The sequence below is a fragment of the Telopea speciosissima genome, chromosome 7, assembly GCF_018873765.1.
Source record: "Telopea speciosissima isolate NSW1024214 ecotype Mountain lineage chromosome 7, Tspe_v1, whole genome shotgun sequence".
NCBI classification, from domain to species: Eukaryota; Viridiplantae; Streptophyta; class Magnoliopsida; order Proteales; family Proteaceae; genus Telopea; species Telopea speciosissima.
The window spans coordinates 29,219,963-29,236,621 of record NC_057922.1 but is presented as its reverse complement, the minus strand read 5'-3'; the positions used below and the strand labels follow the sequence as shown (position 1 = coordinate 29,236,621).

The 16,659-nt window shown below is 40.5% G+C and overlaps 1 protein-coding gene across 1 annotated transcript in view; it reads right to left on the bottom strand.

Moving 5' to 3' along the window:
- The window catches only part of LOC122668115 (bifunctional 3-dehydroquinate dehydratase/shikimate dehydrogenase, chloroplastic-like), a 45,091-nt gene that overhangs the window by 17,004 nt on the left and 11,428 nt on the right, over positions 1 to 16,659 (bottom strand). Inside the window, exon 4 of the mRNA XM_043864688.1 lies at positions 15,811 to 16,029. Within this exon, the coding sequence (XP_043720623.1) occupies positions 15,811 to 16,029 (219 nt within the window). The remainder of the gene's footprint in view (positions 1 to 15,810; positions 16,030 to 16,659) is intronic.

The following is a 16,659-nucleotide window of genomic DNA, read 5'->3' as shown; positions in this document are numbered from 1 at the left end:
ATTTTGGGTTTTAAATAACTGTATTCTGGGATGGGAGGCAATGAAAATATGTTGGAACATGTGGGATCTTCTCCCATTCTCTACAGCATGAGTGATTCCTTGCAAAGCTTGGAGTAAATCAAAGTTGATGTGAAGCCAAGCCCTCCTTTCTCTCTCCTATTTCTTTTTTCTTTGGCTACACCCACCCCCCCTTTCTGTCCCCTATTTCTACTCTCCTAGGCTACCACCCCTCTCTCTCTCCCCAAATTCCTTTTCTCTTTGGGCTAGAATAGGGCTGGTTTGTGATTTGATGTGGACTCTCAAACCTGCTTCACCATCTTTTGTTAAGGCCTTTCATCGGAGGTTTTTGGTTGTCTATTTCGATGACATTGTCATTTATAGTAGGACCAAGAATGATCATCTCTCTCAATCTGAAGCAGATTTTCACTGTTCACCAACAAGCATAGTTGATTGTGAATGTGAAAAGTGCACCTTTTTGAGTCCCCAAGTGGTATTACTTGGGTTTGTTGTGTCTTTTGTGGGAGTGTTTACTGACCCTGAAAAGGTCAGAGCGATTTTCGAGCGGGCTAAACCACTGAGTGTTTTCATGAGGCAATAGTTTACACGGTTTAGCCACATTGTATAGTTTGATCATGGCTCCTATCATGATTGCAATCGGAAAGGAGAGTTCAATTGGACAAAGGCTGCTGCCAAAGACTTTAAACAAATCAAGAAACGACTGACCAAAGCGTCTGTGACGCCTTGCAGACTTTCCTGAAGTCTTTGAAGTGGCATGTCATGCATTTAGTGAAAAAATTAAAGAAGGCCAAGCAATACTCCACCTGTTTCCGCATGAGTTTGTTCTCTACTCCGATCATCAGGCCTTGTGGAGTTGTGGTATTTGAGCTTGCAAAAGAAGCGGTCCCTGACACGCAAAGTGGGTTGAATTTTTGCAGTAATACTGATACACATTTGTATTGAAACACAAAGCAGGTGTAGAAAAGAAACCTGCCGATGCCTTGATTTGTATGTCTGCCCTTTTGCATTCTATGAGTGTTAAGGTGACAAAATTAAAGAGAATTAAAAGAGACTATGCATTGTGAGAGTTTGTTGTATGGGGACAATTATGTATCTTTAAGTGAGGGACACCCAGGGATGAATACCAAACATACCCTCCTTGATGTCTTCTTATTTTGAGAAAGCAAGTAATGCCTTCCAAGTACATTCATCAGAGAGTTTGTTGTATGTGAGTTGCATGCCGGAGGTGCATCAAGGCACTCCAGTAAAGACAAGGCAATCGCCATGGTGGAAGACAAGTTCTTTTGGCCTAATCTAAAACAGAATGTGGCAAGGATCATCAAACAATGTCATACTTTCCAGATGGCAATACAGAAGAGGCAAAATACCGGTCTATATATACCATTGCCTGTGCCCACATGCATTGTAGCAAAACTTGAGTATGAATTTCATGTTCAGACTTCCTAGAACGGTTAAAGGACATGATTATTTTTGTTGTTCCAAGACATTTGATGCTTCACATCATAGTCCGAAATCTCGCGAGATTCTTGGTTTTTTAGAAATCCGAGTCGAGATGGAAGGGGAAACATAAAAGTGCAAGATCTCGGCGAGATCTCACCGCGAGATTTCGTCTCGAAAAAGCTTCAAAAACCAGTGAAAAAACAAGAGGAAAAATGCAAAATCTCGTCGAGATCTCGGGTCGAAAAGTGGATCTCGGGTATGGGCACCATGATTTGACCCAAATGACTTTAAAACAAGTCTGTTTTTGCCTATTCTGTCGACAGAGAGCTCTCCAACACTCTCTTCTTCTCTCTTCTTCTCTCAATCTTCTCTTCCCATGTTCATTTTTTGGTTGGATTGAAACATTTGGAAGCTGAATTTGGGGGCAAAGTGAAGACTGCAGCTCAATTTTGGAGGATTGCTCAAGTTTGTGAAGGTTTTTTGAAAGGTAAACCCATTTTCCCTAAACCTATTTTTTTGAAAAAAAATTGATGAAATCTTGGTAGATGGGTGTGATTTTGAGTTATGTTATACAAGTTAGGCCGATCTATCACTTGATGGAGGCCGAATTTTTTTTTGGGTTATTAAATTATTTATTATAATTTCTGAAAAAAAAAAGATTTTTTTCAAAGAAGAAATTAAAAAAAATAGGATAAATACTTATTGTTTGGATGTGATCTTGATGTATGTTAGACTAGTTTGCATGCTCTACAGCCTCATGGAGTCATTTTTTTTTTTCACCCATTAAAAAAAATATTTTATTTTTCAGATTTAATAATTATATTATTTAAATAGTTAAAAATATATATAAAATTAAGGAAAAATACCTGTTTTTGTTGGAAAATTATGCACAACAATTGTACATAATGTCCAACTTCAAATGATGTCAAATACATCATTATGTTATAATATTTTATATTTGAAGGTATAATTATTTTTAATTAATAAATAAATACTAGGGTTAGGGAATAAATAAGAGATAGGTATTTGATTGTTCTAGTAGCTTCATATTATGTGTAATAGTTATAAATACAATACTTTAAGTGTTTATTACCTTACTTTAAGTCTGTAATAGTTACTAATACATGTTTTTTTATGTAACAGTGTAAAAAATCAGATAAGGGTTACACAATGGGGGATATAGCATGGTTACATGGAGTCCCAATGTTTGAGGACAAAAAGAAGTCAAAGTGTAACTACTGTAGGAAGATTCTAAATTCTGGAGGAGCAACTAGGTTAAAGGAACATTTGTCTGATCTGGGCAAGAATGTTGTCAAATGCCAAAATGTTCCGAGCCAAGTGAAACTGGCAATGGCATAAATTTTAAGAGGAATACGGACAAAGAAAGCTGAGAGGGAGAGACAAAAAATAGCTTTCGATGAGGCAGTGCTAGAGAGGCCTGGTGTAGACATCCTTGGGGGAGTAGGAGATGATACTGAATATAGGCCTACACCTGGTGAGTTCCAATCAGAGGCTGAATGGAGGATTTACCAGCAGACTTTGGCAGCGAGTAGGCAAAGTTTTCATTTTGATAATATTAGAGCATATGAGCAAGCAAGAGGAGCTGGTGGATCTGGCTCAGCTGCACCAGTGCAAGAAGATGAGAGGAGGAAAAGCACTGGCACAAGAGATATCCCACGGCCCCAAGCCCGACCACGAGCACGTTCCCCAGATACCATTTTTGAGCAGGGTCCATCTACCTTTAGGCAACAAGATGTCTTCCAGCCAACCATCCCACAAGTGTTTGGTGGTAAACAATAGGATGCACGGAAAGCCTTCAGCAAGTTCATGCTATACAATGGCATTCCAGCTAATGTAGCTCAAGGAACCTATTATAATGCATTCCTTGATGCTGCAGGGAGGGCTGGCCCAGGATGGAAGGGGCCTACACCATATGAGTTGTATAATGTATATTTGCCTAAAGAGGTAGAGGAGCTGAAAGAGTACATAGAGGGTCTGAAGCCATTGTGGGACACATTATTCTTATGGCTGATGGTTGGACTGGACCTACTAGACAGTCCATTATAAATTTCATGGTGAATTGTAATGGGAAGACTGTCATCTTGAAGTCTGTTGATGCATCAAAGCATGTCAAGGATGCATCATACTTGTACAAGCTACTGAAGCAAGTGGTAAAGGAAGATATAGGAGCAAAGAGCGTTATCCAAATTGTGACGGATAACGGTTCTAATTTTAAGAAGGCTGGAGAGAAACTAATGAACAAGAAGAGTAAGAGGATCCGCCTCTTTTGGACTCCATGTGCAGCCCATTCTATTAATCTAATGCTGAAGGACATGGGGAAAAAAGCTTTGGTGGCTGGTGTGGTCAATAGAGCAAGGCAAGTGACCACCTTTGTGTATAACCATGGTTATGCTTTAGCCTTGATGAGGGAGAAATGCAAGGGGGATTTAGTGAGGCCAGGTGTCACTAGATTTGCCACCAATTACATTGCATTGAAGAGCATCCAGTCAAAGGTGGTAGGTCTGAGGTCAATGTTTGCAAATGATCAATGGTTTACTTGGCCAGGCTCTAGGACACAAGAAGGGAAGGCAGCACAAGAGATGGATGAGGATGAGGACACAAGAAGGGAAGGCAACCAACATATTCCAGGAGGACTCTGATGAGGATGAGGATCCCCTATTCCAGTGGGTGAGGGATCGTGGTGCACCAGAGATGGATGTGCCTGGAGGTAGGCCTGATTCCACTATTGCGTCCGTAATCAGCATAGATGTTGAGGACTATATGTCGCAAGAGGGGCGTGCACATTCTCAGTCACCGAGACCATTTGAGACTGCAACAGGAACTCCTCCTGATGATGATGATGATGATGGTGATGGTGATGGTAATGACCCTGCTGGTGGTGATGACCCTCCCGCTGGTAGTGGTGGTGGTGGTACTAGTGGTGGCATGCCTACTGGTGGTTATTATGATGATCGTCATGAAGGGATTCGCGACCAATACCAACAAGAAGTGAGAACACAGCAGGACCCTGTGCATTTCACAGGTGAGTCTCAGTTTACACATGCCACACAAGATCAAGACCATGGTAGCCACAGCAAAACTTACAAGAGAAGGACGGGTCGCAAACAGAACCAACCTCAGTATGATGACACGAGTATGAACACCATGGTAGCAAGTTTTAGAAGCATGAGTATGGATACTGGTAGTCAGCATCAGCCGTGGCAATCATATCAACCTCATTATGAGTATGATTATGGCCAGCAGAGCACAGGTTCTGAATATAGTTTCTATGGTCAGTTTGGGCAGCCAACACATACGTATGACTGTCAAAGTAGTGAGTCTGGTATTGGGTCCAGCATTGGGTCTATCGATCCGTCCACATTCCAAGTCCCAGACATTCCTCAATATGACAGTAGCATAAGCGGTGCATCTCATCCTTCATGGCAACGGTCTAACTCCACTGTGGAACAGCTATACCCTAGGTTAGGGATGTTGGCATATGTGGATGAGAACTCTTATATGTTGGCAATCATATCAACCTCATTAAGAGTATGATTATGGCCAGCAGAGCACCGGTTCTGAATATAGTTCCTATGGTCAGTTTGGGCAGCTAACACATGCGTATGACTATCAAAGTAGTGAGTCTGGCATTGGGTCTATCGATCCGTCCACATTCCAAGTCCCAGGCATTCCTCAATATGACAGTAGCATAAGCAGTGCATCTCATCCTTCATGGCAACGGTCTAACTTCACTGTGGAACAGCTATACCCTAGGTTAGAGATGTTGGCATATGTGGATGAGAACTCTTATATGAATGCTGTGGAGGACTATACACAACAGTTTAGCAACAATATGTCATGGGAAGACTATGTGGTACAAATAGGGAATGAATATGCCATTCAATCTCATTTTATGTGATGAAGTTGTAACTTGTAACTTAAACATTTGTAATGCTTATTAACTTGTTTCCTATTAATTGAATGTTTTGTTTGCGTTCTATGTACATAAATTATGTCATTAATATATCTATTATGCTATTTTAATATGTCGCCACCTAGCAACTAAGGGTCCGATGTAAAAGTCATACTTGGACTTTGTTTTTGCATAATCTAATAATGGCATTATGTTTAAATGGCCTAAAATAGGCTGTGTACCAATTTTCAGACCCAACAGAGCCCTAAAACCCACTGAGATGGGCCTCCGAGTAAAAAAATAATAATTTGCAAAAACTCGCCGAGATCTCGGCCCAACTTGGTTTTTTCGTGGGCCGAGTTGGCTCTGAGACCCGAGTTTTCGGACCATGCTTCACATATAGCCAAGCTATTCATTAGGGAAGTTATTAGGCTACACGTTTTACCCAAAACCATGGTGTCCGATAGGGACGTTACGTTTGTGAGTTACTTGTTAGCAGAACAGTTTAGAATGCAATGCTTGAATGATCCAAGAGATCAGTCAAGCTCTCTATTTATAATAATGAATGAGATAACAAAAGGACAGAATTGCCCCTACTCTAGCCGACTCTACTAAGAGAGTCGACAGTACATAAATAAAACACCCAAAAGACCAGTACTCTGGTATACATAATTCAACACTCCATCTCAAGTTGGAGCATAGATGTCAAACATGTCCAACTTGACCAAAATAGGATGAAACACTTTTCTTGACAATCCCTTAGTGAAATATCAGCTAACTGATTTGCAGACTTCACAAAAGGAACACAAATCACCCCTCCTTCCAACTTCTCCTTGATGAAATGCCTGTCAACCTCAACATGTTTAGTACAATCATGCTCTACTGGATTATGTGCAATGCTAATTGCAACCTTATTGTCAATATACAACATTATAGGAAGACTAATAGGAACACTAAGATCTTGCAGTAAACCCTTGAGCCATAACAACTCACAGATGCCTTGTGCCCTAGCACGAATTTCTGGTTCAGCACTAGAACGAGCTACCATATTTTGCTTTTTGCTGCACCAAGTGACAAGATTACCACCTACAAAGGTACAGTACACAGACTCCCAGAGATAGACTTGCAATCAGGAGAACCAGCCCAATTAGCATCAGTATAGGCCTCTATCCGTAGGTGATTATGCGGAAACAACAAATGCCCTTTCCAGGAGCAGACTTCAAGTAGTGAAGGATACGAAGCACAACTTCCATATGAGAAGAGTAGTGATCATGCATGAACTGGCTCACAAGACTCACTACGATGGCAATGTCTGCACAAGTATGTGAGAGATAAATCAGCTTCCCTACCAACCTTTGGTACCGGTCCTTATCAACAGGTTCACCCTCCTTTTATTTAAGCCGAACATTAGCATCCATAGGAGTATCGTAAGGATGACATCTTATCAAACCAGTTTCTGACAACAAATCAAGGACATACTTCCATTAGGAGAGAAAGATGCCCTTTGAAGACCTGGCAACCTCAATTTTCCCAGATCCTTGAACTCGAACTCCTGTCCAAGAAAAGCCTTCAGACAACTGATTTCATCACCATCATTTCCGGTTACAACAATCTCATCAACATAGACTATGAGAATGGTGATCTTCCGACCAACCCTTTTTATAAACAGAGTACGATCAGCATTACTCTGTCTATATAACCTACATAAATAATAGCCCTGTGAAATCGCCCAAACCAAGCTCGAAGTGACTGCTTCAGCCCATAAAGTGCACGTTTCAACTTGCACACTTTGCCTTGGGTTTTGTCACAAGAGAACCCTGGTGGAATGTCCATATACACCTCCTCATCCAGTTCTCCATTGAGAAATGCATTCTTCACATCCAGTTGTTGGAGATTCCATCCCAAGTTTACTGCACAAGACAACAATATTCTGACAGTGTTCAGCTTTGCAACTGGTGAAAAGGTCTCTTGGTAGTCAATCCTGTATGTCTAAGTGAACCCCTTTGTCACAAGTCGTGCCTTATATCTATTCACAGAGCCATCCACCTTCTGTTTCACTACAAATACCCACTTACATCCAAAGCACAGAAGAAAGAGGAGAAACAAAAGCATGGAAAGATGGAGAAAGAGGGTTATATGAAACAACATGAGATAGGGGATGCTGAGTACAAGCCTTAGTACCTTTGCGAAGGGAAATAGGTAACTCAGGAGAAGGGATCTCACCAGATATAAGGGTAGGCTCTAGATCCGGGATTGGCAACTGGATGGGCATTGGTGCTGTAGTGGATTGAAGTTGCTTATTTTTGGTACGACTCTTTGCATAGACCTTCATAGTAGAATCATCAATCCTCCTTTGAAATTCACTAATGGTTTTCTGAACAGGAGCTTGTTCCCCCTGAATTGGAATGTCATTATTATTTATCTCTGTAGTCTCCCCCTGTATGGGGATCCATAATGGGACCCGTAGAGGGAGGAATAGGACCAAACTCATCATGAATATACTGAAGGGGGGCCTCTATAGTCAACACATCTTCACTAAAGCTCTCCCCCTGAAGAGGTGAAGACGAATAATAGGAAAGATGTTCATGAAAAACAACATCCATACTCACTATAGTACGTTGAGTAGGTGGATAATAACACTTGTACCCCTTTTGGGGGGCAAAGTAACCCAAAAAATGCAACGGAGCCCACGAGGCTCAAGCTTACCAGGGGATATAGTATCACGGGCATAACAAACACTGCCAAACACCTTAGGCGGAACTATAAAGGATGAGGAGCCATATAATAACCTAGCTGGGAAACGAGAGGCAAGGACACAAGTAGGATCCTATTAATTAGGTAAGCTGCAGTAAGGACTGCATGCCCCCAATATTGTGGGGGAACATTGCGAGCAAACATAAGTACTCGAGCCACCTCTAAAAGATGGCGATTCTTTCTTTCAGCCACACCATTTTGCACTGGGGTATCAACACAGCTGGTCTGGTGTATGATCCCATGGGCAAGAAGGTAGGTTTGGAACTGACCTTCCAAATATTCTTTGTTATTATCGCTCCTCAAAACTTTGAGAGTGGCATTGAACTGGGTCTAAACCATTTTGTGAAAATGCTGAAAATAGGAAAAAACTTCACTTTTAGAGTGCATCAGGTAAACCCATGTGTTCCTAGAGTGACAATCAATAAAGGAAACAATCCAACATTGACCTGAGAAACTTTACGACTAGGACCCCACACATCAGTATGAACCAAATGAAATAAGGAAGAACTTTTATTTGAAATAGAATAAGTTGAACGTGACTGTTTGACCAGAACACAAGCCTCACAAAAAAATTCCTCCTCATTTCATTGTTTAACTAATGCTGGAAATAAAGTAGATAAAGTGACTAAAAGGGGGTGACCTAATCGGAAATGTCATTGATGTAGTTCAGAGGAAAACGAGGAACTCTGATATAATTGAAAAGGTAAAGTGATTGGAGGGTGACCACCATCATCAAGCAGGTACAATCCACCATGCACTCTACCATATCCAATCGCTTTTCCCGTTACCAGGTCCTGAAAAATACAATGGGTGGGAAAAAAGTTACTTTGCAATTCAGATTTTTAGTAAAATTACTAATTGAAAGAAGATTATATGCAAAACTGAAGATAATGTAATAAAAGGAAAGCAACTAATGGATCCCTTTCCAGAAATAGATGAAAGGGAGCCATTAGTCACTCAGACTTTATCCTTGCTAGTAGTGGGATAATATTCATGAAAAAGATTGAAAGAACTTATCATATGATCAGTGGCACCGGAGTCTATAATCCATGGAGTGGAGAAAACCGATGCGCAATGACCACCAAACGAAATATCTGAATGAGCAAAGTTGGAACCCGATGGAGTGGAAGATGTGGCAGGAAGTGTAGTAGAGGCAGTAGAAGCCTATAACATACGCCTGCAAGCCTGTAATCTTCCTGGGAGAGACCATTGTCAGTAGTGGGAGCTGTAGCTACACTTTCAGTGCGATGAGATTTGTTTATAGTTTTACCACGACCACGCTTGGCCTCAAAATCAGCAGGTTTCCCATGTAATTTCTAGCAAGTAGCCTTAGTGTGATAGGGTTTGTTGCAGTGTTCCACTTTACAAGCTCCTTGGAGGAAGCATTGCCATCGGGTGTGGGAATGGGAGTAGGGCTGGAACCAGCTTGTAAAGCAGATCTATCAACAGTGGAAGTGTACAACGTAGCAGCCCGACAAGTCTCCTTAGTATGGACCAAAGCAAAGGACTGGTCTAATGTAGGGAAAGGAGATCAGCTAAGCACTTGCACACGGATAGGATCACATTCAACATTCAAACCTGAAAATCTGAGTAGTGATCCAATTGCTGCCATAAACTCTTTAGGGCAGCATAGTATTTAGAGACTGACAATTCCTTCTGTGTGGTGTCATGAAGCTTCTTTCGAATCTCAGTGCCCATAAGTCTCCTTGGCAGCACTCCATATTTGATGGGTTGTATCCAATAATAAATAATTGCTAGAGAGATCAGGTTACATAGAGTGCAGCAAATAGGACATCACCATAGCAAATTGGAAACCCATCGATCCTGAAGAGGACCAGTGTTGGCTGGCATTGTGTCACTACCAATATTTTGTCTTGTAAGAGCTCAACCAGCAATGGTCAAATAAGTAGATCTGGACCACGTTAAATAATTTGTTCCACCAAGTTTAATAGGAGCAGCGAAAGGTAGACACTCAGTCCTTGTCTGTCAATCCCAGAAGTAGCAGTAGTAAGATCTGAACCCGACACACTTGCATAAACCAATCAACAGAACCAGCAAGGGATCGATGCAGTCAGCCAAAGAGGAACCAGAAAAAAATAGATCGATGTTTGGAGAAATCGATCCTAGAAAGAGAAGACCTGAATTTTGCAAAAAATCTAAGTAGATGTGGCTGATATTAAGGTCGAGTGCTCCTCTGGTATGGATAGAACCCCCCTCAAAATATCAGCAAGAGGTGACAACCCTAACCCTAAAATCGATAAGTATCAGGGTTTTAGAAAACCTTGAAAGTTGAGATCGATGTAGGGTAGGGGGGTTCAGTTGTTGATGAAGACTTGTGATAGATGTAGTCCAAGGCTGATAGAATGGATCTCAAACACAAAAAATCAATCTCTAGTGGTGATAGAGACTTGATCTTCAAGAGGGAAAGAATCTCCAAAAATCGCAGAAGAAAGGGAAGCAGTAGCTATCGCAAAAATAACTCCTTTATACCATTGATTGAAGAGGTAAGATGGAGGGCAGCAACTAGATCATTCAATCACCTCATTAGTGCTGCCCTTTAATAAGGGTGAAAAACCAGAAAAAAGGAGAAGAAGAAGAGGCAGAGAGAAAGAGAAAGAGAAACGATGGGGGTTGCTCTGAAACCTAGATCAGATTATTTAACTTTGATACCATGTTAGCAGAAAAGTTTAGAATGCAATGCTTGAATGACAAAAAAGATCAGTCAAGCTCTCTATTTATGATAACGAATGAGATTCCCCCCCCCCCCAGGTTTCTCCCCCTTGCCCCTCTCGGGCTTTGGTAATATAATTTTTTATTCACCAAAAAAAAATGAGATTACAAAATGACAGAATTGCCCCTATTCTAGCAGACTCTACATAAACAAAACACCCAAAAGACCAGAATACCCTGGCCCAGGGTATTCTGGTGTACATAATTCAACATTACTTTTGGAAAACACTTGGCAAATTTTAGGGAACAAAGCTTTAGTTTTCATCTGCTTTTCATCCCCAAACAGATGGCCAGACCAAGGTGGTCAACTGCAGTCTTGGGTATTTTTCGCATTACAACATCTCAAGTTGGGATTTGATCTTAGCTATGGCAGAGTTTGCTTACGATAGTTCCATCAATAGGTCTACTGGTTGCAGTCCCTTGGATATAGTCTTAGGTTATCAACCCAGGAAATCTAAAGCCCTAACTCCCTTGCCATTAGAAGACAAAACCTCCGAACCTGCAAAGTCCTTTGCCCATCATATCCATGAGCTACATACAGAAATAAGGAAAAAAATTGCCATAAGTAATGAATATTACAAGTCCAGTGCAGATGTTCATCGCATGTGTTGGGAATTTAATGAGGGGGACATGGTTATGGTGAAAATCAGGCGGATTCAGAGGGTATGTCACACCCCACCTAGACTAACCCGGGTTATGTAACTGAATGTCCACAAACATTCCCAAAACCACCAGGATCTCAGTTCTGTTGCCTACCACACAGTTAAAAATCATAATAATCAATAAAGAAATCAGAGAATGCAGCGGAAGATCAAAATACTACTATAAACGTCAGTGACAGAGTACTAAGTGATAACATAAGTATTTACTTAACCATACTGTTGATCTAAGCTTTACAACCATTCCTATATATATACATAATATCCAAAAAGATTAAATTACATAAAAAGAAATTTCATACGCTGATCAAAACATAAACCATCACCTAGCAACTTCAAGCAGTAGGCTAGTAGCCACTAAGGTACAACTATCATAGACACGTGTATCTCTACATCCATCCTGCTCAGCACCACCAGTGTCTGCTCCTTGCTCGACAACGAACTGAGATGAAGGATCCACATCCATCATCATCACGCCAGCTGCCATGTCAAAAAGAAAGGTATACCGAGGGATGAGCTCCACCGAGCCCAATGAGGGAGAATGCATACAAGCAGATACGAATGGCGCATAATGCATGTCACTATTCTAAATATGCTACTAGCAACAATTCTAGGTCTTATGAGGTTAAATGCTACTATAACAGGTATGGTATCCTTAGTTCCGGAATCATCCATCTTACCCTAAGAATACCATTCTGTTACGGTGGAAACCTACCGATACCAGAATCATCCATCAGTCCCCAGCAAACCCCCAAAGTTAACCCTATTGTACTTCCCATTCCGGAATCACACATCGGACCTAGGAGACAACAAATGGCATTCCGGAATCACTCATCGGATCTACCAGGGGTTAACCAACATCTCACCCCTGTTGGCAAGGGTCGTAACATGGATTTTATGAAATCCTAACCACATGCACCTTCTAAGTCTCACGAGGTTAAATGCTACTATAATAGGTATCCTCAGTTTCGTAATCATCCATCGGACCCTAAGAATACCACTTTGTTACGGTGGAAACCTGCCGGTACCAGAATCATACATAGGTCCCCAACAAACCTCCAAAGTTAACCCTATTGTACTTCCCATTCCGGAATCACACATCAGACCTAGGAGACAGCAAATGGCATTCCGAAATCACACATCGGATTTACCACGGGTTATCCAACACCTCATCCCTGTTGGCAAGGGTCGTAGCATGGGGTTTATGAAATCCTAACCATATGTACCTTCTAGCATTATGAACTTCCACAACATATAAAGTATCCAAAACATTCCCATCATCATCTCTTTAACTCATACCAGCATACCATCTCAAACCACAATCTCAACATCTCATAAATAATATTATGCAATAAATTATGGAATGCAACCTAACATCATGCATACATCTAATGCAAAAAGAAGAACTATAACTATATAATCATAACTCTAATATGATGAATGAAACAGATGCAGCAAGCATAATATAAACAAAGTAATAAACACTCTTAAACTAAGGTCAAATCTCATTCACCTTGAAGTTAGTAGATGATCCAACACCAAAGTTTTCCTCACAAATATAGAGATTCAGCCCTAGATTAATAGTACATAGGGTTAGTAGAGTCTTAAGGTTAAAACCAGAAACAAAGCACCACTAATTTGGGGCAAAACACAACCAGCAAGGGAAAACCGGATGGTCAAGCTAGACCATGGACCGGTTAACCAGTTGGAGGGCAGTGCCACCATCCGATGGCTGTTACAGTCTACGGATTTGGGTTTTATTTTCATGGATCTTGCCATGCATAGACCACAAATTATGAATTGGTTTAGGGGAGATGAAGAGTACACCAATTGGGTTGAATCAACCTAATTGCATGTAGGATTTAGGGCTTTTAAGATCAAATTGCCTATTATCTAGGTTTTGGGTTGCTTGAGTCAGCAGAAACCAAAGAAAGAGAAGAATTAGGTCAGCATCAAAGGGTTTGCAGCCTACCTGAATGAGATTCAATGGGAAGAGGCAGCAGCAACCCAACCGATCAGCTGTTCTCCAAACCTTCTCTCTCCAACAACCAAGTTCTCTAAGTCTTCTCTCTTTTCTCTTTCCTTTTCTTTAGAGCAAAACCAGAATTGGTTTAAGTTAGAAATGAAATCTAAGGCTAAATCTTTCTTATATAGGTAAGCCATACTAGGGTCCGTTTGGTTTGGGCCTTATTAGAATTAGTTTGTGAATTCGATTCTCTTAGCTATTTAAAAGGTAATTAACCCAATGAGGACTTATGGATAAGTCCCGTGAATGATATTCCGCAATGTAAATGAGAGCCCGGACGTGATGGTATGCAGGCAGCTCAACCCAGACCGGGTACGTAGGTCCCACGGGGAGAAAATCGTGTTTTCAGCCGATACGACCCCAACTAGACAATAGTTTACATAAGGTTACTAAAGCTTTCTTACCTACAGCCCTGCCTCGGAGATTGACAGGTTTTGCATATGCTCCACCCAACATTTCTCGCATGCAAAACTTATGTACGAGGTCCCATCCGGTTCCTTAGGTCCCAAGATAGCTACATCAGCCGATTCTTCGGAATCTGTCATTGGTGAACTGGGAGATTGGTTCGAATCCTTAACAGTAATGGCCCACAACATAGAGGCATACACAGATGCTGAACCTAGACCTAGAATCATACAAGTTTAATTAGACCTGGTTTAGAGGTCGTTTTACAGGGTACATGGAAGAAACTGCATGCAAAAAGTGTTGGTCCCTACAAGATTCTAATGAAACTCAGTGTCAATGCCTACTATTTGGAGTTGCCCCAAAAATAGGCATCAGCCCCATTTTTAATGTTGAATATCGTTTACCTTATAAAGGATCAGCCACTATCCCAAACCCCTTCAAGCATTCTTCATCAACTACTCAGACCACACCAACACCTGCTACATCATTCTCTCATGGATCAATTTCTAATTCTTAGCCAAACCCAACTAACATTCAAACTTTTTCATTCTCTATCCTTCCTTTACCATCATTACAAGCTATGCCAAGAAGAATAAAAAAAAGGTAGAATACATTTTAGAAGAGAAGATCATGTCCACTCGTGCTAGGGGATATTTTAAGTTCCTTGTCTAGTGGAGAGACAGACTTCGTACCGATTGCACGTGGATCACCAAAAACGAGCTTCAGCGCCTTAATTCATTTTTGCTAGAGAAATATCAAAGTCCATTTTCACCGAAGGTGAGTTCTTCCCACCTGAGAAGAATTGATGAGACATCACCCAGGGATTTAGGACATATGAAAGGAGAACGCAGACGTAAACAGTCATACATCACTGCATTGTGGATAAATGTCAGTGCGTGTGCCCTCTCTCTCCCCTATTCCTTTTCTCGTTGGGCTAGAATAAGACCGGTTTTTGGTTTGATGTGGATTCCCAAACCTGCTTCACCATCTTTTAACTTAAAAACTTCAAGAAATCCAACTTTCCCCATTTGCCTAAACTTGATTTACACCAATTTTCATACCAGTTTCAGTTTTTCCACTTTTGGCTTAAATTACAGCCCCAAACACTATGGGAATTCATCAATTGACAAGAAGTAGGCACTGAGGACACATTCTTTGGAATTTGGTAGCGTCTTAGCACTTGATCACAATACTCCAACTCGCGGGACAACAAAGTAAGGTACTGACATATCATGTATCCTTTGTTAAATCCATGAATCCTAAGAATGAATTTTCTACAGTTTTATTTTGAAATTTTTATCATTGGCTGCTGTTAGACCTTATTTTCGGCATGTATGTTGTGAATTTTGTGTTAGTAGACCTTCCCAAACCCAAATTCTCTCAATCCTTGGACATGTAGTAGATTTCCCAAACCTGTCCCACACCAGTACTATAATGCTATTCTGATCTTATTACTTAAAGTGTCATTTATATCAAACGAAAATGACCAATTTTCACCAAACATGGATTTAAGACTTATTTTTTTGCTCAAGTTCAATTGAATGTATTGAATGTTACCAAGGTATTTAGTAATGAAGCTATGGATCATCTGTTTGTTTTGGCATAATCGCACTTGTCAGTAACAAAATATTGTATTTCAGGAATAAAAAAGATTTAGAGAAGGGGTAATATAGGCACTTCAACACCACTATTATAGTGTAATACTTATCAACTTCAACTCAGCAACATCACATGCTAATTTATCATCATAATATAGTATCATATAAGTACTCAAATTTTATACAATCTAGAATAACTGGTGGAATGTAAGAGAAGAAGGAAATTTCTAAGATCATAAAGACTGATACACTTTATGCAGTACTTACTTGGGAATGGACAGTTATTTCGAAAATGCGTGCCACGTCCGTGATATCCAAGGTAGTTGTAGCAATTTTTACTATGTCAGCTCCAGTAGCTTGAATTCTAGCTACAAGGTTCGCAATATCTTCAATCGATGGTGTATTTTGATAGTTGTGAGATGAAACAATGACTTTGAAATTTCCAGGCTTTCTTCCGGAGATGGAACTGAGGAATTCACGAGCAACCTTCATTTATGAAAAGCAAAGTTATGATAACTTGACATTTGGAATCTCCTACAGCATATTTCCATACAAGAGTTAATCATCCAAAGATCATTTGCAAATCAATAGTAGTTCTTGTGAGATTCAACTGCTTCCAGGAACATGCACATACAATTTTCAGTACATTATTTTAATATTTATTGTTCATTTATTTGAACAAGTGAAAGCTTACTATTCAAAATGGTAAGCTACTTTGGTTTAGAGCACAATAGATTGCTTTGAAGTTAGTTACTTATAGCTCTTCAATAAAATGTTTGGGAAAATTACACTGCCACCCCCTGAAGTTTGTACTAAATACAGTGCGACCCCCTGTGTTTTTAAAATATACACCTTGATCCCCTGCGTTTAGGGTACTTAGTTACACTCAGCCCCACTCCGTTAGAGAATTACCGTTAGTTGCTGACATGTTGGCCATTGATGCCTTAAAATGACAAATATGCCCTTAATGGGGTCATCGTTCCATCTTCAAGAAACCTTTCTTACACAAAGAACAAGCAAGAATTCATCCATCTACTCTCATTCACCTGTTCTTCCATCTCTCTTCTTGATCTCTAATAGAAGAGAAAAAAGAGCATTCTTCAATACATAGACGCC